This window comes from Oncorhynchus mykiss, chromosome 19 (assembly GCF_057628025.1).
Source record: "Oncorhynchus mykiss isolate SJ-2025 chromosome 19, ASM5762802v1, whole genome shotgun sequence".
Classification (NCBI taxonomy): domain Eukaryota; kingdom Metazoa; phylum Chordata; class Actinopteri; order Salmoniformes; family Salmonidae; genus Oncorhynchus; species Oncorhynchus mykiss.
In genome coordinates this window covers 39005374-39032401 of record NC_143040.1, presented here as the reverse complement: position 1 = coordinate 39032401, position 27028 = coordinate 39005374, and the positions used below count along the sequence as shown (strand labels likewise).

The window sequence follows — 27028 nt, the reverse complement described above, 5'->3', positions numbered from 1 at the left end:
GTTTAAATGTTTTACTCACGTTGGCTGCAGTGAAGGAGAGCCCGCAGGTTTTGGTAGCAGGCTGTGTCGGTGGCACTGTATTGTCCTCAAAGCGAGCAAAGAAGTTGTTTAGTTTGTCTGGGAGCAAGACATCGTGGTCGACAACGGGGCTGATTTTCTTTTTGTAATCCGTGATTGACTATAGACCCTGCCACATACCTCTTGTGTCTGAGCTGTTGAATTGCGACTTTACTTTGTCCCTATACTGACGCTTTGCTTGTTTGATTTTTTGATCATCGCTAGAGGATACAACCAGTGTGGAATCGCAGGCCGTTCCATCTACCCTCTTGTGTGAGACTTTCCTCTGCAGAGTTGGTGTCAATCTCATTTCTATTCTAGGCAGTTAAATAAGGCAAGGTTTTTCATCATAAGAATACAATTACATGGTTGAAGTATCTGGAAGTGGGTGGTGGCCATCGGTAAATACTATTCAAATGGTTACGTATTAACATATTTCAAAGACAACCTACCATTTTATTTGCTCAAAGTGGTGTTACTGACAATGGAAGGTTGTCAACAATACCACTTAGGAGACAACACAAATAGACACAACAATGATTGATACTTTGATTACTATAATATACGTACTTTATCATTGAGAAAATATTTCCTTCCTTCAGTAAGGTTGTGTCCAGTGGACTACCCTAATTTTTTATCTTGTAACAATGTGGATGGACAATTTTTATGTTTAGCTTGTTAGCATGATGTTCTCTTTAGAAAGTGACAACACCATCATCCATTGGACACAATGTGTGAAGTGTTAATCTGTCATTAGTGACATTGAATTCCTTGCTTTCGGGATTCTTCTTATATTCCAATAAAGCATTATTCAAAGACATTTGTGACTCATATCCTATCTACCTCCCTTATGGTTTCAAAAGGGACACTGATGCCTCTATATCAACACAATAAATGATGTGACCATAGACAAATCTAGGCTTTTCTCAAGCCTTATGATGGTTCATGACTGATGTTGTCCTTTAGATGGCAGTATGCACAAGGTAACTGAGGCAGAGTGGCCATACAGATCATCTTTGGTGGCCATATGTATCAAGCTTCTCAGAGTAGGAGTGCTGATCTAGGATCAGATCCCCACTGTCCATATATTCTTATTAATAGTGACCAAACGGCTAAATTGATCCCAAATCAGCACTTCTAATCTAAGACGCTTGACACTCGCTCTCCATAGCCGATGTAAGACCTTTAAACAGGTTAACATTCATCAGGCCGCTGGGCCAGACAGATTACCATTACGCGTACTCAGAGCATGCGCTGAACAGCTGGTATCTTCACTGACATGTTCAACCTCTCCCTGACCCATGCTGCAATACGTTTCAAGCAGAACACCATAGTCCTTGTGCCCAAGAACCAGTGGCAACCCGTCATTCAGGGCAGGTGGGGCAGAGCTCGTTTTGCATGTTATTTTGACAGCTCTAAAATGCAGGTGTTTCAGCCTAGCTCAGTGCTTTCTGTGGTGGTGGGACAGCCAGCGGGAAAATACGAGGTATAAGGGTTGGTAATGTTCTCTAGTTGCGCCGTCATTGGCTCAGTGTTCTGTCAGTCATGGGGAAACTACGTCACCGCAAAATTTACAGGGGAGAGCTCAAATATTCAAGCCCCTTGGGTGCTGTCATAGATTTACTCTAGAACTGCCGATACAAGAATGCTCAAGGTCATTGGCCACAGATAAAATTTCATTAAATCCCGATATATCTACCGTATTTTTGATTGCACTGATCATGTCAACCTCACACCTTCAAAATCTTAGCTAGCAAGCTAGACAAGCAGTTATCCTCATGAATCAAGTCAAATCTACTGGCAAATCCTTTTCAATCCCTGTCATATGAAGAGAAATTATAGATAAAACGTATTGGCGCTCATTGGACATAAACATTACGCAACAAGTTGGAAATTGCAAATTCAACAATGAGTGGTTTGGAACAAATCAGTGGCCAACTGCAAGCGTTGCAAGGCAATCATTAGCCTGCTATTCAGTGGAGAGCGTATGTGGTCCAAGTCTGGGTTTAAGGGTCTCTTATCCAAGCTTAATAGGATACACATTCACATGCAACACCATGGGCCAGAAAAGGGTGAATACATTAGCCATGCAGTCAGTCCATCATGACTTCTGACGAATTGAAGGCAACTAGGAACTCAGGGAAAAAAACAAGCAACGACTGGGAAAATACATTTTGAACGGTCATCAAACTCGGAAATCCAAGTCTGGAATTCGGGCTTCTTTCTAGAGTGCAGACCTTGAAGACTACTGATGTTTTTTCCCCAAGTTCCCAGTTGTCTTGAAGGAGCCATAAATCCAGAGAAAACCAGACATTAATGACAAAGTTTGATGAAAAAATGTGCCCTCAAGAAGGAGCACTGCGCCACCTTCCTGTTCAAGTGAGCACAACAAGATGAGTTCAAAAATGTATTGTGGGCTGCTGTATAACTTATGTAATATGCCAGGAAGATACTGTATGTATACTGTAGCGAAGAAGTAATATCTTGTGTAGTAAGCTGTATCCATGTGCCTCACCCTAAAACACTGCTCAAAAAAATAAAGGAAACACTTAAATAACACAATGCAACTCCAAGTCAATCACACTTCTGTGAAATCAAACTGTCCACTTAGGAAACAACACTGATTGACAATAAATTTCACATGCTGTTGTGCAAATGGAATAGACAACAGGTGGAAATTATAGGCAATTAGCAAGACACCCCCAATAAAGGAGTGGTTCTGCAGGTGGCAACCACTTCTCAGTTCCTATGCTTCCTGGCTGATGTTTTGGTCACTTTTGAATGCTGGCAGTGCTTTCACTCTAGTGGTAGCATGAGACGGAGTCTACAACCCACACAAGTGGCTCAGGTAGTGCAGCTCATCCAGGATGGCACATCAATGCGAGCTGGGGCAAGAAGGTTTGCTGTGTCTGTCAGCGTAGTGTCCAGAGCATGGAGGCCCTACCAGGAGACAGGCCAGTACATCTGGAGACGTGGAGGAGGCCGTAGGAGGGCAACAACCCAGCAGCAGGACCGCTACCTCCGCCTTTGTGCAAGGAGGAGCAGGAGGAGCACTGCCAGAGCCCTGCAAAATGACCTCCAGCAGGCCACAAATGTGCATGTGTCTGCTCAAACTGTCAGAAACGGTCTCCATGAAGGTGGTATGAGGGCCCGACGTCCACAGGTGGGGGTTGTGCTTACAGCTAAACACCGTGCAGGATGTTTGGCATTTGCCAGAGAACACCAAGATTGGCAAATTCGCCACTGGCGCCCTGTGCTCTTCACAGATGAAAGCAGGTTCACACTGAGCACATGTGACAGACGTGACAGAGTCTGGAGACGCCGTGGAGAACGTTCTGCTGCCTGCAACATCCTCCAGCATGACCGGTTTGGCGGTGGGTCAGTCATGGTGTGGGTTGGCATTTCTTTGGGGGGCCGCACAGCCCTCCATGTGCTCGCCAGAGGTAGCCTGACTGCCATTAGGTACCGAGATGAGATCCTCAGACCCCTTGTGAGACCATATGCTGGTGCGGTTGGCCCTGGGTTCCTCCTAATGCAAGACAATGCTAGACCTCATGTGGCTGGAGTGCATTGATGCTATGGACTGAACCGCCCGTTCCCCAGACCTGAATCCAATTAAGCACATCTGAACATCATGTCTCGCTCCATCCACCAACGCCACGTTGCACCACAGACTGTCCAGGAGTTGGCGGATGCTTTAGTCCAGGTCGGGAAGGAGATCCCTCAGGAGACCATCCGCCACCTCATCAGGAGCATGCCCAGGCATTGTAGGGAGGTCATACAGGCACGTGGAGGCCACACACACTACTGAGCCTCATTTTGACTTGTTTTATGGACATTACATCAAAGTTGGATCAGCCTGTAGTGTGGTTTTCCACTTTAATTTTGATTATGACTACAAATCCAGACCTCCATGGGTTGATACATTTGATTTCCATTAATAATTTTTGTGTGATTTTGTTGTCAGCACATTCAACTACGTATTTAATAAGAATATTTCATTCATTCAGATCTAGGATGTGTTATTTTAATGTTCCCTTTATTTTTTTGAGCAGTGCACTTTGGTCTCTTTTACCCCTCTTAACTTAACCTACTGTTCTGACTTGGTGGTGCACATGTAGCCTATAGCCTGTTTTAGAGAAATGTCATCATCAAATATTGTAAGAGCTTTTGTTGCCTGCTTATATGCAGCCTTTATTTTCCTACAGTCCTGACTTGGTGTACGTGGAGAATACTGTAAGAACAGCCCATGTTCTGAATTCTGTCGCTGTACATTTCAAAAGTGCTTAACAAATAGTTATACTGACTACATTCGTCTTAACTCGCTCATTAATGTCTTAATTGAAATTACGGATTGATGCTTATCTGCTCATCGTTCCTTATGCCATAGTGTCACACCCTGATCTGTTTCAACTGTCTTTGTGCTTGTCTCCACCCCCCTCCAGGTGTCGCCAATCTTCCCCATTATCTGCAGTATATTTATACCTGTGTTCTCTGTTTGTCTGTTGCCAATTCATTTTGTTTCGTGAAACCTACCAGCATTTTTCCCCTTGCTCCTGTTTGTTTTAGTTCCTGTTTTGCATCTGGGTCTTACCTGCAACATGATACAAAGTTTGTACATCTCAATTGTCAGTAGAAACCACATTTGTTCAAGCATGTCAGCCATATCAGCTATCTTTTTTTAAAATACAGTAAATTACACTGAATGAACTGTTTCCCTGCCAGACAAGGCTCCGCTGATAGCCAGATGTAGCAGTGGTAAGGATTCACTCCATGGTGTGGAGAAAAAAAGCTCTGGTGTTGGGACAGCTTAATGTACTCCTGAACAGTTTGTGGGAACCGTTTGTCGCTGTTATAGTACAATTAATGTATTGTTTAGTGTTGTGTAGTGGCTTTGCTGGCATGCATCCCATGTTTTATTTTATTGTTTGCCCCACCAAGGTTTACATGCTAAAATTGCCACGCCAAGAACGCCAAGGTAACCTTTCTAAATGACTACCTCCCTGTAGCTCTCACATCTGTTGCCACTAAATTCTTTGAAAGGCTGGTCATGGCTCACATCAACACCATCATCCCAGACATCCTGGACCAACTCCAATTCACATACCGCCCCAACAGATCCACAGATCTCTGTTGCACTCCACACTGCCCTCTCCCACCTGGACAAGAGGAAACCCTATGTGAGAATGCTTTTCATTGCCTACAGCTCAGCGTTCAACACCATAGTGCCCTCCAAACTCATCACTAAGCTCACGTCCCTGGGACTGAACACCTCCCTCTGCAACTGGATTCTGGACTTCCTGACGGGCCGCACACAGGTGGTGGGTGTAGGCAACAACACATCCCCCACGCTGAGCCTCAAAACTGGGGCCCCTCAGGAGTGGGTGCTTAGTCCCCCCCTGTACTCCCTACACCCACAACTGCGTGGTTGCGTGCGACTCCAACAACTTTAATTTTGCTGTTGATACTACAGTGGTAGGCCTGATCACCGACGACGATGAGACGGCCTATAGGGAGGAGGTCAGTGACATGGCAGTGTGGTGCCAGGACAACAACCTCTTCCTCAACGTCAGCAAGACAAACACGCTGATCGTGGACCACAAGAAATGGAGGGCTGAGGGCTGTAGTGGAGCAGGTCAAGAGCTTCAAGTTCCCTGGTGTCCACATCACTAAGGAGTTTAACATGATCCAACTAGGGCTGTGACTGTCACGACATTTCGTCATTGTCAAGCAAATAACTGTCGGTCTCAGTAATTGACTGTTAATTAACATAAACACATTTAGCATCTCCTGGCTTCCACACATAGCTGATCCATGTAATATACTGTAGCCTACACCTTCACAATAAATCCATTATTTATTTTTTAGACAGATCTAAAGAAGCATGATATGAAGCAAATGTAGTCTATTTCAGAAGAATAGCATACTCTGAGTTGTCCTTATGTTAGGTCCTGATCTGGCTATGCCAAATGGCTGTGGGCTACACTAGTTAACTTAGCAGACAAGATTTGCTTAGAACTCCATGGCATTATTTATATTATTTTATAGTATGTAAGTAATAAAACTTAATAAAATATACATAAGCTCTCCAAATGATTTGAGGGAGTTCGCACATGCAGCTATTCTTTGTTGAGAAGTTAACAAACAAATAGGTACTCCTATATGCTTAATTTAGAGTTATTAATGTAACTTAAGTTGTTCTACAAACATTGGGCTGTATGTTTAGATTTTTAATACATTGTAAGGCTGCATGATACAACTATAATGATGATTTGAAAAAAGTTGCATGAGCTCTTCTTTGTTTTTTTTGCGCAGGCTGTACACTCTTCATTAGTCTCTCATTCACAATTTGACAAGCACTTGATAATGCCTCGAATTTCATGGTCGGAATCCCCTTTGTGGCAGTAATGCACCCTAAAAAAATCCATGCCTTTTGTGACCAGTGGCCGTTGTGCCCTTGGCCCGGAGTGCTGCGTTGTGCCCTTCTCCCTGAGTGCTGTGAGCTCCTAAGCATCTCTCCCTCACATGGCTCTCCATCATGTGATTGAGTCTATCTCACAGGCTACAAGTGAAGACAGACCCATCGGGGATGCAACTGCTTGTGTCATCCAATTCCGAGGTGCATATTAAAGAAGAACTGTCCATATTTACTTTTCATCAGCCAACAAGATGAGTAGGCCTAACAAACAGCAAAAGCACTAGCCTATGTCAATCTGCTATCTCCCATAGTACAAAAGTTGAGGGCCTTGTTGTGGGATGCAATAGATCCCAAATTAATACAACCACTAGTATCAAAATACATTTTTTTCACGCAATGAGGCTGTCGCAACAGATCAAAACATTTAGCTTAAAATGTTAATAAACTATGAGGCTATTTCTTCACATTATATGCACAGCAATGAGCACATGGTAATAGGCTATAAGCGCAAATGTTCCATTAGCAGGAAAACACCATTATCAAAAAACTGACCGCAAATGCGATTATGCATGTAATGTTTTTATTATGAAGGCACATTTTTTGTATGAAAATTACCTTCCCCAAACTTGAAACTCAAGCGCTGCTCATTAGGCTCCAAACCCATTGTAAAGCGGATTGATCTGCTTAATTTTAAAACTTCTTATGGATCAGTGGGACGCTAACGTTCCACCTCGACAACTTCCGATGAAATTGCAGAGCAATTACTATAAATATTTAACTTTCATGAAACCACAAATGCAATACATCAAAATAAAGCTTAACTTGTTGTTAATACAGCCGCCATGTCAGATTTTTAAAAAGCTTTGCGGCGAAAGCAAACCAAGCGATTATCTGAGGACAGCGCTCAGCACACAAAACATTACAAACAGTTAGCAGCCAAGTAGATTAGTCACGAAAGTCAGAAATAGCAATAAAATTAATCACTTACCATTGATGAGCTTCGTATGGTTGCACTCACAAGACTCCCAGTTACACAATGAATGTTTGTTTTGTTCGATAAAGTCCCTCTTTATATCCAAAAACCTCCATTTTGTTGGCGTATTTTGTTCAGTAATCCAATGGCTCAAATGCGGTCACAAGAGGCAGACAAAAATTCCAAATAGTATCCGTAAAGTTTGTATAAACATGTCAAACGATGTTTATAATCAATCCTCAGGTTGTATTTAGCCTAAATATTCGATAATATTTCAACCGGACAATAGCGTCATCAATGTAAAAGAAAATCAACGAAAGGTGCGCTCTCGGGATTGAGCACCAAACAGGTTGGGGACTTTCCACTGGCCTCTCATTGAAACTGCTCATTCTCCCTAATTGTTCAGAATAAAGGCCTGAAACAATGTCTAAAGACTGTTCACAGCTAGTGGAAGCCATAGGGAACACAAATCTGGGTCATAACCATTTATATGGTGGACAGGCTTTCAATGGAAAAATACCCATTTCAAAATAATAGCACTTCCTGGATGGATTTTCCTTAGGTTTCCGCCTGCCATTTCAGTTCTGTTATACTCACAGACATTATTTGAACAGTTCTGGAAACGTTGGAGTGTTTTCTATCCAAATCTACCAATTATATGCATATACTAGCTTCTGGGCCTGAGTAAATAATATATGTGCGAAATTTGTTTTGATTTAGAATGGACCATTATCATGCATCTGTCTCAAAACAGGGGCAGAGGGAAAAAATATATGTAATATATGTAAGTCTCGAGGTTTTGCTCACCTGAGGTAGAGCTGTATGATAAGCTGTAGACCACACTATATACCAAGAGAGTGCCGGGGCAGCAGGTAGCCTAGTGGTTAGAGCGTTGGACTTGTAACTGAAAGGTTGCAAGATTGAATCCCTAAGCTGACAAGGTAAAAATCTGTTGTTCTACCCCTGAACAAGGCAGTTAACCCACTGTTCCTAGGCCGTCATTGAAAATAAGAATTTATTCGTAACTGACTTGCCTAGTATAATAACATTTAAAAAAATTGTTGTCATCTATGCTTTTCGTAGCTGCCAATTTATCACCACTACGGCAGGACACAATGAGCTGTATAAGGCCATAAGCAATCAGGAAAACCCTCATTGAGGCGGTGCTCCTAGTGGCCGGGGAATTTAATGCAGGGAAACTTAAATCTGTTTTACTTCATTTCTACCAGCATGTTAAATGTGAAACCAGAGGGAAAAAACTCTGTGTGTGGAGACCACCTCTACTCCACACACAGAGACGCGTACAAAGCTATCCCTCGCCCTCCATTTGGCAAATCTGACCATAATTCTATCCTCCTGATTCCTGTTCACAAGCAAAAACTAAAGCAGTGACTCAGTCAATAGAAGTAGTCAGATGACGCAGAGGCAAAAATACAGGACTGTTTTGCAAGCACAGACTGGAATATGTTCCGGGATTCTTCCGATGGCGTTGAGTCCACCACTGGCTTCATCAATAAGTGCATCGATATCGTATATACCCTAACCAGAAGCCATGGATTACAGGCAACATCCGCACTGAGCTAAAGGCTAGAGCTGCCGCTTTCAAAGAGCGGGACTCTAACCCGGACACCCTCTATGCCCTCTATGCACTCAGATGAACCATCAAACAGGCAAAGCGTCAATACTGGACTAAGATTGAATCATACTACAATGGCTCCAACGCTCGTCCGATGTGGCAGGGCTTGCAAACTATTACAGAATATAAAGGGAAGCACAGCCGCGAGCTGCCCAGTGACTTGAGTCTACCAGACAAGCTAAATTACTTCTATGCTCACTTCGAGGCAAGCAACACTAAAGCATGCACTAGAGCATCAGCTGTTCCGGACGACTGTGTGATCACGCTATCCGTAGCTGATGTGAGTGAGACAGGTCAACATTCAGAAGGCCGCAGGGCCAGACGGATTACCAGGACGTGTACTCCGAGCATGCACTGACCAACTGGAAAGTGTCTTCCCTGACATTTTCAACCTGTCCCTGACTGAGTCTGTAATACCAACATGTTTCAAGCAGACCACCATAGTCCCTGTGCCCAGGAACACTAAGGGAGCCTGCCATAATGACTACCGACCAGTAGCGCTCACATCCGTAGCCATGACTGTAGCCATGAAGTGCTTTGCAAAGGCTGGTCATGGCTCACATCAACACCATCATCCCAGAAACCCGAGACCCATACTGCCCCAACAGATCCACAGATGATGCAATCTCTGTTGCACTTCACACTGCCCTTTCCCACCTGGACAAAAGGAACACCTACGTGAGAATGCTATTCATTGACTACAGCTCAGCGTTCAACACCATAGTGCCCTCAAAACTCATCACTAAGCTAAGGACCCTGGGACTAAACACCTCCCTCTGCAACTGGATCCTGGACATCATGATGGGCCGCCCCCAGAAGGCAAGGGTAGGTAACAATGCATTTGCCATGCTGATCCTCAACATGGAGGCCACACAGGGGTGCGTGCTCAGTCCTCCTGTATTTCCTGTTCACCCCCGACTGCATGGCCAGGCATGACTCCAACACCATCATGAAGATTTCCGACGACACAACAGTTGTAGGCCTGATCACCAACAATGATGAGACCGCTTATAGGGAGGAGGTCAGAGACCTGGCCATGTGGTGCCAAGACAACAAACTCTCCCTCAACGTGATCAAGACAAAGGAGATGATTTTGGACTACAGGAAAAGGAGGACTGAGCACGCCCCCATTCTCATCGACAGGGCTATAGTGGAGCGGGTTGAGTTCCATGGTATCCACATCACCAACAAACTATCATGATCCAAACACACCAAGACAGTCGTGAAGAAGGCACGACAAAGGCTATCGTACGGAGTACGACCTAGTACATCACTGTGGCCGAGCTCCCTGCCACTCAGGACCTCTATACCTGGCAGTGTCAGAGGAAGGCCCTAAAAATTGTCAAAGACTCCAGCCACCCAAGTCATAGACTGTTCTCTCTGCTACCGCACGGTAAGCAGGACTGATGCACCAAGTCTGGAACCAACAGGATCTTGAACAGCTCCCAGGGTCCTTGATTACGTTGAGGGAGAGGATGTTGTCCTGGCACCACACGGCCAGGTCTCTGACCTCCTCCCTATAAGCTGTCTCATCATTGTCGGGGATTAGGCCTACCCTCAAGCTATAAAACTGCTAAATAGTTAACTAAATACAGTTGAAGTCGGAAGTTTACATACACTTAGGTTGGAGTCAATAAAACTTGATAAGAAACTATAGTTTTGGCAAGTCGGTTAGGACATCTACTTTGTGCATGACACAAGTAATTTTTCCAACAATTGTTTACAGACAGATTATTTCACTTATAATTCACTGTATCACAATTCTAGTGGGTCAGAAGTTTACATACACTAAGTTGACTGTGCCTTTAAACAGCTTGGAAAATTCCATAAAATGATGTCATGGCTTTAAAAGCTTCTGATAGGCTAATTGACATAATTTAAGTCAATTGGAGTTGTACTTGTTGATGTATTTCAAGGCCTACCTTCAAACTCAGTGCCTCTTTGCTTGACATCATGGGAAATTGCAAAGACATCAGCCAAATCTCAGGAAAATAATTGTAGACCTCCAGAAGTCTGGTTCAAATCAAATCAAATCAAATTTATTTATATAGCCCTTCGTACATCAGCTGATATCTCAAAGTGCTGTACAGAAACCCAGCCTAAAACCCCAAACAGCAAGCAATGCAGGTGTAGAAGCACGGTGGCTAGGAAAAACTCCCTAGAAAGGCCAAAACCTAGGAAGAAACCTAGAGAGGAACCAGGCTATGTGGGGTGGCCAGTCCTCTTCTGGCTGTGCCGGGTGGAGATTATAACAGAACATGGCCAAGATGTTCAAATGTTCATAAATGACCAGCATGGTCGAATAATAATAATAAGGCAGAACAGTTGAAACTGGAGCAGCAGCACGGCCAGGTGGACTGGGGACAGCAAGGAGTCATCATGTCAGGTAGTCCTAGGGCATGGTCCTAGGGCTCAGGTCCTCCGAGAGAGAGAAAGAAAGAGAGAAAGAGAGAATTAGAGAAAGCACACTTAAATTCACACAGGACACCGAATAGGACAGGAGAAGTACTCCAGATATAACAAACTGACCCTAGCCCCCCGACACATAAACTACTGCAGCATAAATACTGGAGGCTGAGACAGGAGGGGTCAGGAGACACTGTGGCCCCATCCGAGGACACCCCCGGACAGGGCCAAACAGGAAGGATATAACCCCACCCACTTTGCCAAAGCACAGCCCCCATACCACTAGAGGGATATCTTCAACCACCAACTTACCATCCTGAGACAAGGCTGAGTATAGCCCACAAAGATCTCCGCCATGGCACAACCCAAGGGTGGGCGCCAACCCAGACAGGATGACCACATCAGTGAATCAACCCACTCAGGTGACGCACCCCTTCCAGGGACGGCATGAGAGAGCCCCAGTAAGCCAGTGACTCAGCCCCTGTAATAGGATTAGAGGCAGAGAATCCCAGTGTTCATCCTTGGGAGCAATTTCCAAACACCTGAAGGCACGACGTTCATCTGTACAAACAATAGTACGCAAGTATAAACACCATGGGACCACGCAGCCGTCATACCGCTCAGGAAGAAGACTCACTCTGTCTCCTAGAGATGAACGTACTTTGGTGCGAAAGGTGCAAATCAACCCCAGAACAACAGCAAAGGACCTTGTGAAGATGCTGGAGGAAACAGGTACAAAAGTATCTATATCCACAGTAAAAGGAGTCCTATATCGACATAACCTGAAAGGCCGCTCAGCAAGGAAGAAGCCACTGCTCCAAAACCGCAATCAAAAAGACAGATTGCGGTTTGGAACCGCACATGGGGACAAAGATCGTACTTTTTGGAGAAATGTCCTCTGGTCTGATGAAACAAAAATAGAACTGTTTGACCATAATGACCAGGAGGATAAAGGGGGAGGCTTGCAAGCCGAAGAACACCATCCCAACTGTGAAGCACGGGGGTGGCAGCATAATGTTGTGGGTGTGCTTTGCTGCAGGAGGGACTGGTGCACTTCACCAAATGGATGGCATCATGAGGAATAAAAATTATGTGGATGTATTGAAGCAACATCTCAAGTACTTTTTGGGTCTTCCAAATGGACAATGACCCCAGGCATACTTCCAAAGTGCAAAATACTGTCAAAATGGCTTAAGGACAACAAAGTCAAGATATTGGAGTGGCCATCACAAAGCCATGACCTCAATCGCATAGAACATATTTGGGCAGAACTGAAAAAGCGTGTGCGAGCAAGGAGGCCTAATAAGTCATTCTCTCTACTATAATTCTGACATTTTACATTCTTAAAATAAAGTGGTGATCCTAACTGATGTAAAGCAGGGAATTCTTACTAGGATTAAATGTCAGGAATTGTGAAAAACTGAGTTTAAATGTACTTGGCTAAGCTGTATGTAAACTTCCGACTACAAGTGTTGCTACCTGGAATATCCACATTGACCCCCTTTTACACTAACTCAATCACATACACTGCCACTACTGTTTATTATCAATTCTGTTGCCTAATCACTTTACCTATATATTCATACAGTATCTACCTCCATTACCTCATACTCCTGCACATCAAGTCAGTAATGGCACCCCGTGTACAGTATATAGCCAAGTTATCATTACTCATTGTGTATTTATTCCTCATGTTGTTATTTTTCTATATTTCTCTCTGCATTGTTGAGAAGGGCCCGTAAGTAAGCATTTCACTGTTAGTCTCCACCCGTTGTTTATGAAGCATGTGACAAATACAATTGGATTAGATTATTATGGCCCTGGGTCATTTCCTGCAACCATGGCATACAGTAGAATATGGCATTTTGGCAATTTATCTTACAACATTAGTATGAACTGAAAATGATTGATAAATCATCCCAGATTAACTGACTATAGTTACTAACAAAAATGACTCAGGAAATGTGCTATTTGCTTCCAAGGGAAGGCACTAGGCACTGTAGGGTACTTGTCATTTTACCCAGTCAGTTTTATAATATTTCTTACTTCTGGGGCTATAATGTTTATAATGTTTCCCAAACCATATCTCCAAATGGGAATACTCACCATAAACTAGAACAAAATGCTGTGAGTTGTAAGTAATACTCATGCATCAGGCATGAAATCAATCTGGATTAACCAATCAAATAATTGATACAACAAAGGGCAAAACATGTCATTTATTGGGTCATTCCACCAATTCAGTGCCATTTGAGAAGTGTAAGTTCCTCAAAAAGTAACTTTAGATTTCTCCTAAATTTGAACATTCTGTCATAAAGAGCTTCATAAGAAAAGTTTTCCTATCTCAAGAGGTTGAATAAAAAAACGACTATATTAAGTGCCTATTAAGTGCCAAATAAAGTAACAGGGTTGACTAACAGAGTTGACGATTACATCCCCTTGTGACAGGGAGAATAGAAGCTACAGGGAGTGACAATTGAATGCAAGCATCACAAAAACATGTTTAATTCTTTAAACATTTTTAGCCTGTCTATCTATGGGTAACAGGGTTGACGTTTCATGCTCAACCCGCTCAGTTTTCCACCACAAAACAACAGAAACTATCCAGAAAGAGTAGAACTAGCTCATCTGCTTTTACACTATGATTTCACTATTAGGTATTTAATGTTACTTTAGATGTTACTTTATGAATAGTTTCACCATATTAAAATGAGAGTTCAGTTCACGTATCAGGGTTGACCTTCAAATAAGGGACAGACGTAAATGAATCACTAATCACATGAAATAAATAATCATCTTCAGAAAGGACTTTGTCAAAGAAACTAAATAACTAGGGCTTCACAACGATGGTTAAAACTTGGAGAAATGTTTGGGGTCAGTGGGTTAGAATCTTCCCTAGAAGTTACTGGGGGGCACATGGAATGACATGCCAAAATGCTGCACCAAAATGCAATATTGGTGCACAATTTCTACTTAAAATATCAAACGGAAGCAAAAGGCACTCTTTTCGTGGAATGACCCGTTGCACTTGACTGGTGCTTTTGAACAGAATGGGTTCCAATACAAAAGCAAGGTGACCTCTCTGAGGCCGTACTAGGTCACTTCATTCACAATTAGATAGGCAGTATGTTTTGTGTCCCTTGGGCATAATCATAATCAGACCTCCACACAGCCCATATAGATCTCATTAACATATGCAGTGTCTGTTTAGGCAATCTATTGAAACAGAATTCATATGGACAGCTGCTGGACATGATAGATCTCATTAACATATGCAGTGTCTGTATAGGCAATCTATTGAAACAGAATTCATATGGACAGCTGCTGGACATTATAGATCTCATTAACATATGCAGTGTCTGTATAGGCAATCTATTTAAACAGAATTAATATGGACAGCTGCTGGACATGATAGATCTCATTAACATATGCAGTGTCTGTATAGACAATCTATTGAAACAGAATTCATATGGACAGCTGCTGGACATGATAGATCTCATTAACATATGCAGTGTCTGTATAGGCAATCTATTGAAACAGAATTCATATGGACAGCTGCTGGACATGAAGTCATGTAAAAGTATGGCTTTTGCACATAACTACACACACTTTATAAATCCAGTTTGGTTTATCCATGTGTAGGAATTCTGTGCTTGTTGTTAGGGGAATTATATTGAAGATTTAGGTGGCTGTAAACTAAGCTTATTAAAATGATTAAAAACGCAACAGCAAATGATGATAGCACTGTACTTAATTACAGGTGTTACAGGTATAAAAATAAAAGGTATTTTATAAATAAACATTTAATCATAAAGCATTCTCTTTTTATTGAAAGGCTCTAACAAGTTCAAGCACGGCTGAATCAATAACAGCAGTTTTAAAAAAACAACCCACAGGCATACAAACATAGCATTTAATAAAGGAATTAATCATCACACTTTAAAAATCCATTCATATACTGTATTTTCAACTGATTCATAGACATTTACTCCAGCATTCTTAAAATATTATTAAAATAAAACCAACATTATTAGTAAATCAGTATTATCACTTCAAAACCATTTCAACTGTGTTACACTTATATTTCATAATTTGCTAATGGTGAATTAGTTTTGTATTTTCTATCCAGCATTCCAAACACTGTATCTTTGGCAGTTCACATACTCTGGTTCAAAAGTGCAACTGACACACTCCCAAGCCTGTACAGAATCCACTGAGCTTGTAAGACAAGTACCTTCAAGGGAATGCAGGACCTTAATAAGTTAATCGCTCAATGGAGGTTGTGCATTATCTTAAATGTGTAAATATTTCTGCATAACTCATTGGCCACACTTTTTCTTATCAAATTCCATGTAAATTCAAAAAGGACATTGGGGACGTTTCTGAAACATACATGTTATTCCACTCACCAAATTGTCATTTATGTAAATGTCCCACTGCAACGCTTCATGGACTGTATACCTACAAAACATTTTTTTTAGAATTGTGCACCGTGCAATCCTACATTCTTAGGGCGGGATTCAATCCGTATTGCCAAAGTATCGCTGACGATCCGCGTACATATGCAGCATTTACCGTGAATGCAGTCTCCGCGACCGCGGGAACATTGACTTTAATTGTCAATCGCGCTATAAAGAGGATCTTCAGCGCTACGGATTAAATAGCCCTCAGAGTGCTTCTTTCTTTGTACATCAATAAACTCAGAAAAACATACAAAGTTATAGGTTTGTCTTTACAATTTAAGCATATCAATGCAAGCCACATTAAAAGCCAAAGAGCAGAATCTCTAAACAGCTTTATAAATTATTCTGGAATTTAAAAAAAGTGTTGTGTGTACATGCGTGTGTATGTGTCGTGTGTGTGTGACATGTTTGTGATGTGTGTATCAGTATGTACATGTGTCGCAGTATGTGTGTGTATTCATTTTTCCAGGTTGAGCAGAAGGCTTGGCAGGTTCCTGTAGTCGATCTGTGGCAACACCAACAGGCAGTAGAGGAGCAGCCACAGCAGTAGAAGAATGTAGTACTCTGTCAATGAAGTAGGAGTCCTCATCTCCCTCCAGCTACACACACACACGCACACGCACACGCACACGCACACACAAAGGGAGAGAAAACCGGGTTCAGCAGAAGGTCGACAGAACCAAACAGACTTTAAACCCAGCTAACACATTTGGTTCCTTGGAAATTGTGTGAATGTACATTTTTGGTTTCCACTTTGCCTGTTCTGAGAACTTGAATTTTTAGGTTGCAGGGAGGTTCTGAAAACGTTCTACTATGGTTCTCTGAAAGTTTTCCTAGGAGGTTTACTAACCTTCTGAGAACGGAAATAATAGGTTATTTGAAGGCAATTAAATAATGTTCTGAGAACATGTTTCAATAAGACTTTTAATAATACTGACAGCTCAGGTTAACTGTTTGGAACTCCAACACAGATATGACACCTGGAAATTCATTTGCTTAGGCATTAATCATGCAAACACATGTATTTGTTTTATTGTGCCAATCTCAGTGAGATTCTGAACCTATGATCTTCTGTTCTATATCAATGGAATTCGTTCACTGCGCCACCAGGATGGAGCTAGCGTGCCATGTTTTTTTAAAACTCATACAAAGCTGTTCATTGTAGTCTATTCAAGCAGACCCCATTTCCATCCAAGGAAATAAACACACTCATTAAGATTATGTGTGGCCAATTAGTGGGCACAGCCAACACACCTGAACACACTTAATTAACAAGATAGGCTAAAGAGAGTATTGTTGATGCTGCGAACGGAATGTATATGTTTTTAAATAACATTCTTAGAACGTTCTTTGAATGTTACTACTGTTTTGGAAAGTTTTCTTAACGTTCTGAGAACATTACTTTAAATAGAACCATGAGGAAAGGTGCAGAATACGCTATGCTGAAGTACTGAAATCCCCACAGAAGAACATTGTTTCTTAACATTCTCTGAACGTTCTGAGAACATTATATAGAACCATGAGTAAACCTGTGGGAAACGTTAGGCTTAGGTACTGAAATTCCCACCTAAGAAACATATGGTTCTCAGAATGTTATGCGCCAGCTGGCTATCCTGCAACATTCCCAGAATGTTGTGAGAAGGTTAGATGCAAAATAATCATAGGACAACCATGCTCTCACCAAGCTCTATGAAACATATGGTTCTGAGAACATTATGTGCTAGCTGGGAAGAGATAATGTCAACATAAACTGCAGAGCTACAATTCAGGGTAAAATGGGTCAAAGGTTGAATAAAAATTTAGAATACAAAAAACTGTTATATGTTAGGCTTCTCTAATTACACCAAAACAAAAGCCCAGGATGGATTTCATTTATCCAGACTGAAGAGTTATTTTCATGTTGAATAGCTTTCTGATACTAATAACTGAACTATGTCTGGGATAGGCTGAATGCCAGTCTGCTTGTGCTATAATGCCAACTCCTTGTCATTCATTGTCATGAGCAATGGAGTTTGCAAGAGCAAAAAGAGATATGGGACAAGGTTAGTCTCATGCTAATACTGTAACTAGGTACGGGAGTTTTGACACGACCAGGAACAACTATGGGCCCTAGTTATACCCTTCATACAACTAGCATCTGATGTTTTTCTTGGTCAGATTTCCTCCTGGTCCTCCTAATAACTACTAAGACAACATCTTTGTTCCTGAGCTACAGACAGCTGTGTTCCTTTATCTCTATGGCTGTGACCTAAATGGCACCCTATGGGCCCTGGTCAAAAGTAGTGTACTATAAAGGGAGATAGGGTGTCATTTAGGACACAGACTATCTGTATGGCATCTCCCTCCCCAGAGGGCTGTAGATGATGTAATGACGTAAATGTTTCACACAATTACAACACCAGCCAAGCTGTGCCCCATAGGAGTGATGGTATCAGTCGAATATTGTGTGTCTCTGATTCCCACGATGCCTCACCTCAACACTCATACAGGAGGGTTGTCATGGCAACTGCACGATAGCCCCACCCAGTGACTTACGCTCAGACAAGTGAGCAAGAGCACTCAGACAAGTGAGTAAGAGAGAAACGGTTTGTGCAACAAACCTCTGTTTTGAACATAATAAGCTATAAATGTATAACAGTTATGCTGCACCCTGCCCTTTGGGGCTAGAGGCCTACTGACTCATATTCTTACCTGGTGTCAGACTTGGTACTGTGAGTTCGGCTGGATGCTCCATTCTTCTGATTGTCCTTCTACGGGACAGAGGGATATTACAATCCCAAAAACATGAGTGATGATGATAAAAGCACAGGTATTGTTTGTAGGCTCATCTTATGGTAAAATACTTACATAGGAAATAATTATAGTTCCTAAATATCTGAAATGTTTTGCAACAAACCTCATTAGAGCCAGCCACCTTCCTCTGGTGGAGTGGTGTAGAACACATAGAACACTGTTCATCTGTGGTTCCATCACTGTCAGCTTCCCTCCTGTTCAAAGAGAGAGAAAGAAAGAGAGACAGACAGACAGAGAGAGAGAGAGCGCTATATTTATGTTTCTACTAGATATAAAATGTACGAACACTATCATTCAGAACAAAGAAAACATCTTGTTAGCTATTATTTACACAGTGACTTACATACTGTTCATCTTACTCATTAAAGCAGAGAGACAAAAGCCACTATTATTGCAATAAAACATTTCAGAATCAGTCATCATCAGCGTTGATTATATAATTGAATTACAGTGCATTCAGAAAGTATTCAGACCCCTTGACTTTTTCCACAGTTTGTTACGTTACAGTCTTATTCTAAAATGTATTAAATTATTTTCCTCGTCAATCTACACCCAATACCCCATAATGACAAAACAAAAACTGTTTTTTAGACATTATTTGAAAAAAAACAGAAATATCTTACATTAGTATTCAGACCCTTTGCTATGAGACTTGAAATGGAGCACAGGTGCATCCTGCTTCCATTGATCATCCTTGAGATGTTTGTACAACTTGATTGGGGTCCATCTGTGGTAAATTCAATTGACTGGACATGATTTGGAAAGGCACACACCAGTTTATATAAGGTCCCACAGTTGACAGTGTATGTCAGAGCAAAAGCCAAAAGCCATGATGTCAAAGGAATTGTGTGTAGAGCTCCATGACAGGATTGTGTCAAGGCACAGATCTGGGGAAGAGTACCAAAACATGTCTGCAGCATTGAAGGTCCCCAAGAACACAGTGGCATCCATCATTCTAAAATGGTGAGCTATAGAGCTGGCCGTCCGGCCAAACTGAGCAATCGGGGGAGAAGGGCCTTGGTCAGCGAGGTGACCAAGAACCTGATGGTCACTCTGGCAGAGTTCCAGAGTGGAGCATCTGTGGAGATGGCGGGACCTTCCAGAAGGACAACCATCTCTGCAGCAATCAGGCCTTTATGGCAGAGTGGCCATACGGAAGACACTCTTCAGAAAAAGGCACATGACAGCCCGCTTGGAGTTTTCCAAAAGGCACCTAAAGACTCTCAGACCATGAAAAACAAGATTCTCTGGTCTGATGAAACCAAAATTGAACACTTTGGCCTGAATGCCAAGTGTCACGTCTGGAGAAAACCTGGCACCATCCCTACGGTGAAGCATGGTGGTGGCATCATCATGCAGGTTGGATGTTTTTAAGCGGTAGAGACTGGGAGACTAGTAAGGATCGAGGGAAAAATTAACGGAGCAAAGTACAGAGAGATCCTTGATGAAAACCTGCTGCAGAGCCCTCAGGACCTCAGACTGGGGTGAAGGTTCACCTTCCAACAGGACAATGACCCTAAGCACACAGCCAAGACAATGCAAGAGTGGTTTCGGGAAAAGTCTCTCAATGTCCTTGAGTGGCCCAGCCAGAGCCCGGACTCTGGAGAGACCTGAAAATAGCCGTGCAGGGACGCTCCCCATCCAACTTGACAGAGCTTGAGAGAATCTGCAGAGAAGAATGGGAGAAACTCCCAAAATAAAGGTGTCAAGTTCGTAGCGTCATACCCAAGAAGACTTGAGGCTGTAATCGCTGCCAAAGGCGCTTCAACAAAGTCTGAATACTTATGTACATTTGATATTTCCATTTTTATTTTTTACACATTTGCTAAAATGTCCAAAAAACTGTTTTTGCCTTGTCATTATGGGTTATTGTGTGTAGATGGATGAGGGGAAAAAAATAATTTTATTCATTTCAGAATAAAGTAACAAAATGTGGAAAAAGTTTCCGAATGCACTGTATGTCATTATGTAATTTTAATTGCTTAGAGCTTCTTAATGTTAGTGGAGAGGAAATTAGTGACTAGCCAGATCTAATCAATGACTAGCCAGATCTAAACACATTTCATTGAGAAAATTGAAGGCATTTTGCTCTATCAAACTGGGAGGCCCAGTTCTGAAGTCATGTCTTTCGCTGCTTAACATTGCCCCAAAAAATAATGTTCTGTGCTGGGTTTCTCAAGCGGCGTCCCAAATGGTACCCGTTTCCCTATACAGTGCAGACCAGAGCCCATAGTAGTGCACTATAAAGGGCATAGGGTGCCATTTTGGACACAGCCCAGCTGTACCAGGGACCTAAGAATAGTATCCTACCTCATGGTCTCATTGTTTTCTCTGGCAGCAGAGGCAGACTTCTCCTCATCAGTCCTGGTGAGATCACTGCTCTCAGCAGCTCTACGGTGGGTCTCCATCTCTGTCTCCACCACACCCCCATCTCCCTCCGTCTGCTCACCCAGCACGGAGCACCATTCCTGTGGGCCCGATAGCCTGGAGCCCCCTCTCACTTCAACCTCCTGGGTACACATGGAGGGGGAGACTACTTTAGAGTGTAAGGGGAAAGTGGAGGTTGTTGGATAGAATAATAGGGTATGAATGTAGTGGGTGTGGGGGTAAAGGGTTACTGGCTAGTCATCAGTGATGGGGGAAAATCGCTACAGTTACATATCACAATATTATTTTGGACAATATTATATAGCTACTTTGACTCCAAGTATTGATTTGTAAAAAAAAAAATAATAAAAAAAAATATATATATATATATATATATACACACACACACACTACCGGTCCAACATTTTAGAACACCTACTCATTCAAGGGTTTTTCTTTATTTGTACTATTTTTTTTACATTATAGAATAATAGTCTAAGACATCAAAACTATGAAATAACATATGGAATCATGTCGTAACTTAAAAAAGTGTTGAAATGGTTTGGGATGAGTTGGACCGCAGAGTCAAGGAAAAGCAGCCAACAAGTGCTCAGCATATGTGGGAACTCCTTCAAGACTGCAAGCATTCCAGGTGAAACTGGCTAAGAGAATACCAAAGCTGTCATCAAGGCATCATCAAGGCAATGAAGAATCTCAAATATTTTGATTTATTTGACACTTTTTGGTTGCTACAAGATCCAATGTGTGTTATTTCATAGTTTTGATGTCTTCACTGTTATAGAAAATAGTGAAAATAAAGAAAAACCCTTGAATGAGTAGGTGTTCTAAAACTTTTGACCGTTAGTGTATAAATATGTATATGTATGTTTTTGTTTGTTTCTTTGTTTTTGCTAGGTAGCATTAGCTAACGCTGGTCGGGTGTGCCTGTGCCAAAACTCAAATATTTTTCATCCTATAGCTTGTTCTTCATCTTCTTTTTAAATAGTGAGCCAACATGTTTTCATGACTTTTATTTCCATAACTGATCAAAACTAATTTATCATGCTCCCTCCTGTCTCTGCAGAAGACAGATAGTGAGAAATACCTATAGAATCGTGAGAATCGCAATACATATCACAACGGCACCTAAGTATTGCGATAATATTGAATCATGACATCCCTTTCAATTCCCAGCCTTATGAGTCATATAGAGTAGAATAAAGCACTTGATAAAAAATATCACTCTTTCTTTTTAACTGTCTTGAACAGTAGCTCCAATGTCCCTCCTTTAAATCATGGGGTAACGTTCTCATGATTGATTCATGATTCATGGTTGGTCAACACAGCTTATGAAATGCCTGCCAAATCAGACTTGGTATGCAGAACATCTAGCACACCAAAACAACGCATATATTATCAGACGCCCAGACAGACACGTCAGATAGAACCAGAGAAAAGGATGAAAGATAATATAACACATGCAGACAGATTATTGCACGTAATGAGACAGTGACATTGTCCTATGTGTATGTGTGAAATGTCACGTCACTCTGATGTTGTCTGGTGTTGTTTGGATCACCTTGTACACACACACACACACACACACACACACATACGCATGCAGGAGGCGCGCATACATGCACACACACACATACGCAGATCTGTCCTTGTTGTCCATACATACTGGCTTACCTTATCATACGTCTTCATTGTTGACTCGTCTCTGAGAGCTTCTTGATCCAGTTGGCTTTTTATGTGCGAGTCTGGACTGCTGTGTGCGTGTGTCTCTGTATGAGTCTCTGCCTGGCTGTGTGTGTGCGAGTCTGTGTGTGTCTCTGGTTCTGGTTCTGAGGACGGTGCTGGTTGTAGCGCTGCAACACTAAAGGTTGAGGGCCAGGTCTCTACTGACTTGCTGAAGGAAGAGGACCACGGCGAGGTCTCCACGTCGTTCTCTGGTTCCTCTACAGGACCACAGTCATCTGTATCCGGGTAGAACAGGTCCATTGGTTCCAGAGTCTCACTCAATGTCATTGTCTGATCAAGGGCCCCACTCATGTCAGCTTGGAACAAGTCCATTGGTTCACTTTCAGGCTTCTCCATTGCACTGCTCCTCTCACTGTCTGTATAGGCCACATTGACACTCTTGGTTTCACTCTTTTCTGTGTCTGACATTTTGTCCCCTGTCTCTTCAACAGTAGAGGCCTCTGTCTCACTATGACTGCCCTCAGTATGATCCTCTGCATCCTTTTCTATGTCTCTCTCTTGACCAGGCGGTAGGGATAAAGACTGATTCTTGGTGTGTGTGTCTGAGGGAGGAGAACAAGGAACCGGCCCAGTGAGGACCAGTGCAGGGTTAGGCTCCACGAAGGCCTCAGTGACATGGGAGATGGGGACATCATAGTGGGGGTAGTACACCATGTCCAAGGGGATAATGGACACTGGTGTGCCCTGATGGGGGACCTCCACTACTGTCTCTCTGTTGTCTGTTGCTCCAGACTCAGTAGCATCCACCCTGTCATGGCCATTTTCTGCCCCTCTCTTCTTCTCAGGAACTACAACATTCACATTAGCATCTCCACCACAAGGGGCTATCTCGCTCTTTTCAACCAAGCCACCTCCAGGGGGCTCACACAGGTCTGGGTCTTCATCCCCAACCTCTGCCTCTCTCTCTGGGCTCTGGGTCCTATCCTCTCTGTCCTCTGCTGGGAGTGTGGAGCTCTGCCGATTGTCTGTGCAAGACAGAGATTCCGGGTCTTTTTGCCCAGTATGGCTCTCCTCTTCTGGTTCTGAGGATCCCCCCTGGATAGTCCGAGTCTGGTCCATCTCCATATACGGTTGTGACTGCTCTGTGACCTCATCCGCCTGAGTCGTAGTGTTCTCCTGTAACTCTATGTGGCCGTTCAGAACATCCTTTATCTTCTTTTGTGTTTCTGACTCTTTTGTGACCTGCTTGTGCCTTTCCTCTGCTTGACCCTCTGCTTTATCAGAACGTTCCATAGCTAACCCCTCCTCTGGGTTTCCAGCCTTTCTGGAATCTGTAGATGATTCCACTGTTTCCTTCTTGGCACATTCTGATGCTCTGTCTGTCCTCTCCAGGACACTGTCCTGCTGATTTGGCTTTTCATGCAGGTCAGGGGTCTCCTGCTGTGAATGGCTGGTGTGCTTGTGTTGAGGAGAACACACAGCTCCACCTATCTCTCCCTCACACACACACACACTCTCACCCTCACACACCCTCTCCCTTTTCTGGTCAGAGTCAGTCTGCTGAGGCTTGTCAGAGAACTCTAAAGATGGCCGCCCCTGCTCCTTGTTGACGCCATTACTCTGACGTGTATTTGTGTCTATTCCTTCTGAGTCACTTTCTGTTCTCCCTGTTATGTTCTTTCCTTCTCTTTGATCAGGCTTCTGCTTGGCTGCCTTGTCCTCACTCAGTTCCAGAATGTAGCTATACGCCTCCTCCTCGTCTTCCTTCTCTTTCTTCTCCCTTCCCTCCCAATCCTCTTCTAGTTGTGTATTGGCCCTGTACTGTGTGCTCTCCACTGAGCTAAAAGAGTAGTTCCCCTCGTCGATAAACAGCTCCGGCATCACTTCCTGTTCCTCATCCTGAGGCTTTCCTGCCTTTGGCCCCATAACCGACGGCAACGGATCCTCCAGATCAGGTGTGACCCCATGGGGTGTGGAGGGAGCGATGTCCCAGGATACCCCGCTGTCACATAGTGACCCATCGCTACGGCTCTCCACAGACCTGTCTGGCGTCACTGCCTCGCTCGGCAGGCGCTCCCAACAGGAGTCTGGCGAACCGATCACAGAGTCACTGATCGGGGAGTCACAGGACACAGAGCCGATGACGGAGTTGACAAATGAGGGCTGCGGAGAGCTGGAAGTGGAGACGGTGAAGACAGGGCTGGGTGTGGTCCCTACCGTCGGGCCTTCGTTGACCGGGGAGCGCTCCACCACGGGCGGTGATATGGGGGACTTGAGCTCCTCGGAGATAGAGGAGATTAAGATTTTGGGCGGGTGCTGGACTAAGTCTCTCCGGACCACAAAGGGCCTCTCTCGGTCACGACTCCGGTGAACGCCATTCCTCAGGTCGTGGGAGGAGTCGTTGACACGACAGCTGAGTCTACCTGACGACACACTCCTCTGTATCACATCAGATACATTCTCCTGGGGCTGAGAGAGAGAAAGAGTGGTTTGTGTATCTAGTGCAGGGGTGTCAAATAACTAGCCCATGAGCCTAATAAAAAAAAAATTACGATCTTAATCAATATTGAAATGACTAAAACCAAATCAACGCTATGTAGAAATCATAATAGACCGACATTTATAGTCTCTTCACTCTGTCCGGCCTGCTAATAGCCATTGAAACGAAAGCTACACAATCAGGGAAACGAAAAGCGAAGGATAAAGGAACATTTTGGGGAAATATAATACATTTTAAGGGCGTCCCTCCAGACCTCGGTGAAGACCGAATGCGGCCCGCGGGGTAACATTTGTTTGACACCCCTGATCTAGTGGTTTGTATAAACTACTGTATATATCATATATTGATCATGAGATAAATATTATGTAGCCAAATGGCACCGCATTCCCTATATAATGCACTAGTTTTGACCTGAGCCCTTGGGATGCAGTCTCTCTCACCTCTTCCATCCCGGGGAAGTGCTCCAGGAACTGGGACACGTAGGTCATTATGGACTGCTCATCTGGAGGGTTAATGGTCACGTCTGTGGAGATGGAAATGCGGGAATGATAACAGAGGGACTTAAGATCGACTAGTGGTAAATCTTCTAATACACTCTGATTGTACAGCCTAATTGTAGCCCATTCCCAGATCTCTTTATGCTGTCTTGTCAACTGCTATGGCCGTTGTCATGTCAACTATTTTGGCAAGACAACGTCCATAGCAGTTGGCTATACAGCCCTAACAGATCTGGGATCAGGCTGGCATAATTGCCCCTTGTGGCAATGAATAAAGTCTCAATTCATTGAATTGGTTTGAATTGAACTGAATTGAATAATTTACCCTCTGGTTCCAGTAGTCTGGGTATGCCCAGGCTATAGTGGGCTGTCCTGAAGGCATCCTCTAGGTTCTCCCTGGCTGTCCTCAGCAGAGCTCTCCTCATGTCCACCAGGCTGGGGTCAATAGACTTGATGACGGCCAGGAAGGCCAGCCCACTGGTCCAGCTCTTCCCAAAGTCCTGCACCGCCACACCATACCTGACAAGACAAGACTCGGCAAGTCAGCAACATCTAACACTTGAACATGATTGCAGTCAAACTTTCAAACTTGTGTGTATGTATTACATAATTTTCACAGGTTCATCAAATACCATATCCTATTTGTGAGTTTGTCTCTTATGAATGTGACATATGATTGCTGTCCAATCACAACTCACTTCCTGGTGCGTCTCTGGACCCACTGCAGGAGCGTCTTGATGGCTTTCCCATGATCCCTCATGGCGATGGAGCGTGGCCTCTCATCGGAGGGCGTGCTGGAGTGGGAGGTGTCGGAGTCGGAGCTGGTGGGGAGTGAAGAGAGGCTGGAGGACGAGGGGAACTGGCTCTTAATGTTCCCTGTCAGCTCCTTGATCTGAGAGAAGGAGGAAGACTCGGCACTTAATATCTGAGAGAGAGAGGGCAGGGGGGGAGGGAGGAGAGAGAAGAAAGAGACAGTATAGAGAGATTTTACCTGGAAAAACAGGATAATATTCCAGATGAGTCCAAGAACGATGGAAGAGTTGCCATCGGCGACATCTGCAGCGTCAATACTGACCAACTTCACCTGTGCAGGTAATCACACCCAGGTAAACAATCCAACCAATCAACAGGCTATTTAGACAGTGGTGTGCTGGTGCTCCTCCCAATATGAAAAAAAAATACTTCAGCTATAAATATCATTGAAGGGAATAAAG

At 43.3% G+C, this 27028-nt stretch overlaps 1 protein-coding gene across 3 annotated transcripts in view; it reads right to left on the bottom strand.

Annotated features, from left to right (window-relative positions):
* Nucleotides 1–15292: 15292 nt before the first annotated feature.
* Nucleotides 15293–27028, bottom strand: part of clmna (calmin a) — a 40422-nt gene continuing 28686 nt past the window's right edge. For 2 of the 3 annotated variants that reach the window (XM_021573888.3, XM_090210992.1), the window contains 9 exons: nucleotides 26806–26898; nucleotides 26513–26706; nucleotides 26140–26333; nucleotides 25758–25840; nucleotides 22806–25286; nucleotides 21057–21256; nucleotides 18850–18940; nucleotides 18645–18703; nucleotides 15293–16552 (listed from right to left, as the gene is read on the bottom strand). In XM_021573888.3, the coding sequence (XP_021429563.3) occupies nucleotides 16411–16552; nucleotides 18645–18703; nucleotides 18850–18940; nucleotides 21057–21256; nucleotides 22806–25286; nucleotides 25758–25840; nucleotides 26140–26333; nucleotides 26513–26706; nucleotides 26806–26898 (3537 nt within the window). In that variant the 3' untranslated portion in view covers nucleotides 15293–16410. The remainder of the gene's footprint in view (nucleotides 16553–18644; nucleotides 18704–18849; nucleotides 18941–21056; nucleotides 21257–22805; nucleotides 25287–25757; nucleotides 25841–26139; nucleotides 26334–26512; nucleotides 26707–26805; nucleotides 26899–27028) is intronic. The other variant, XM_036954632.2, reaches the window with a different exon arrangement.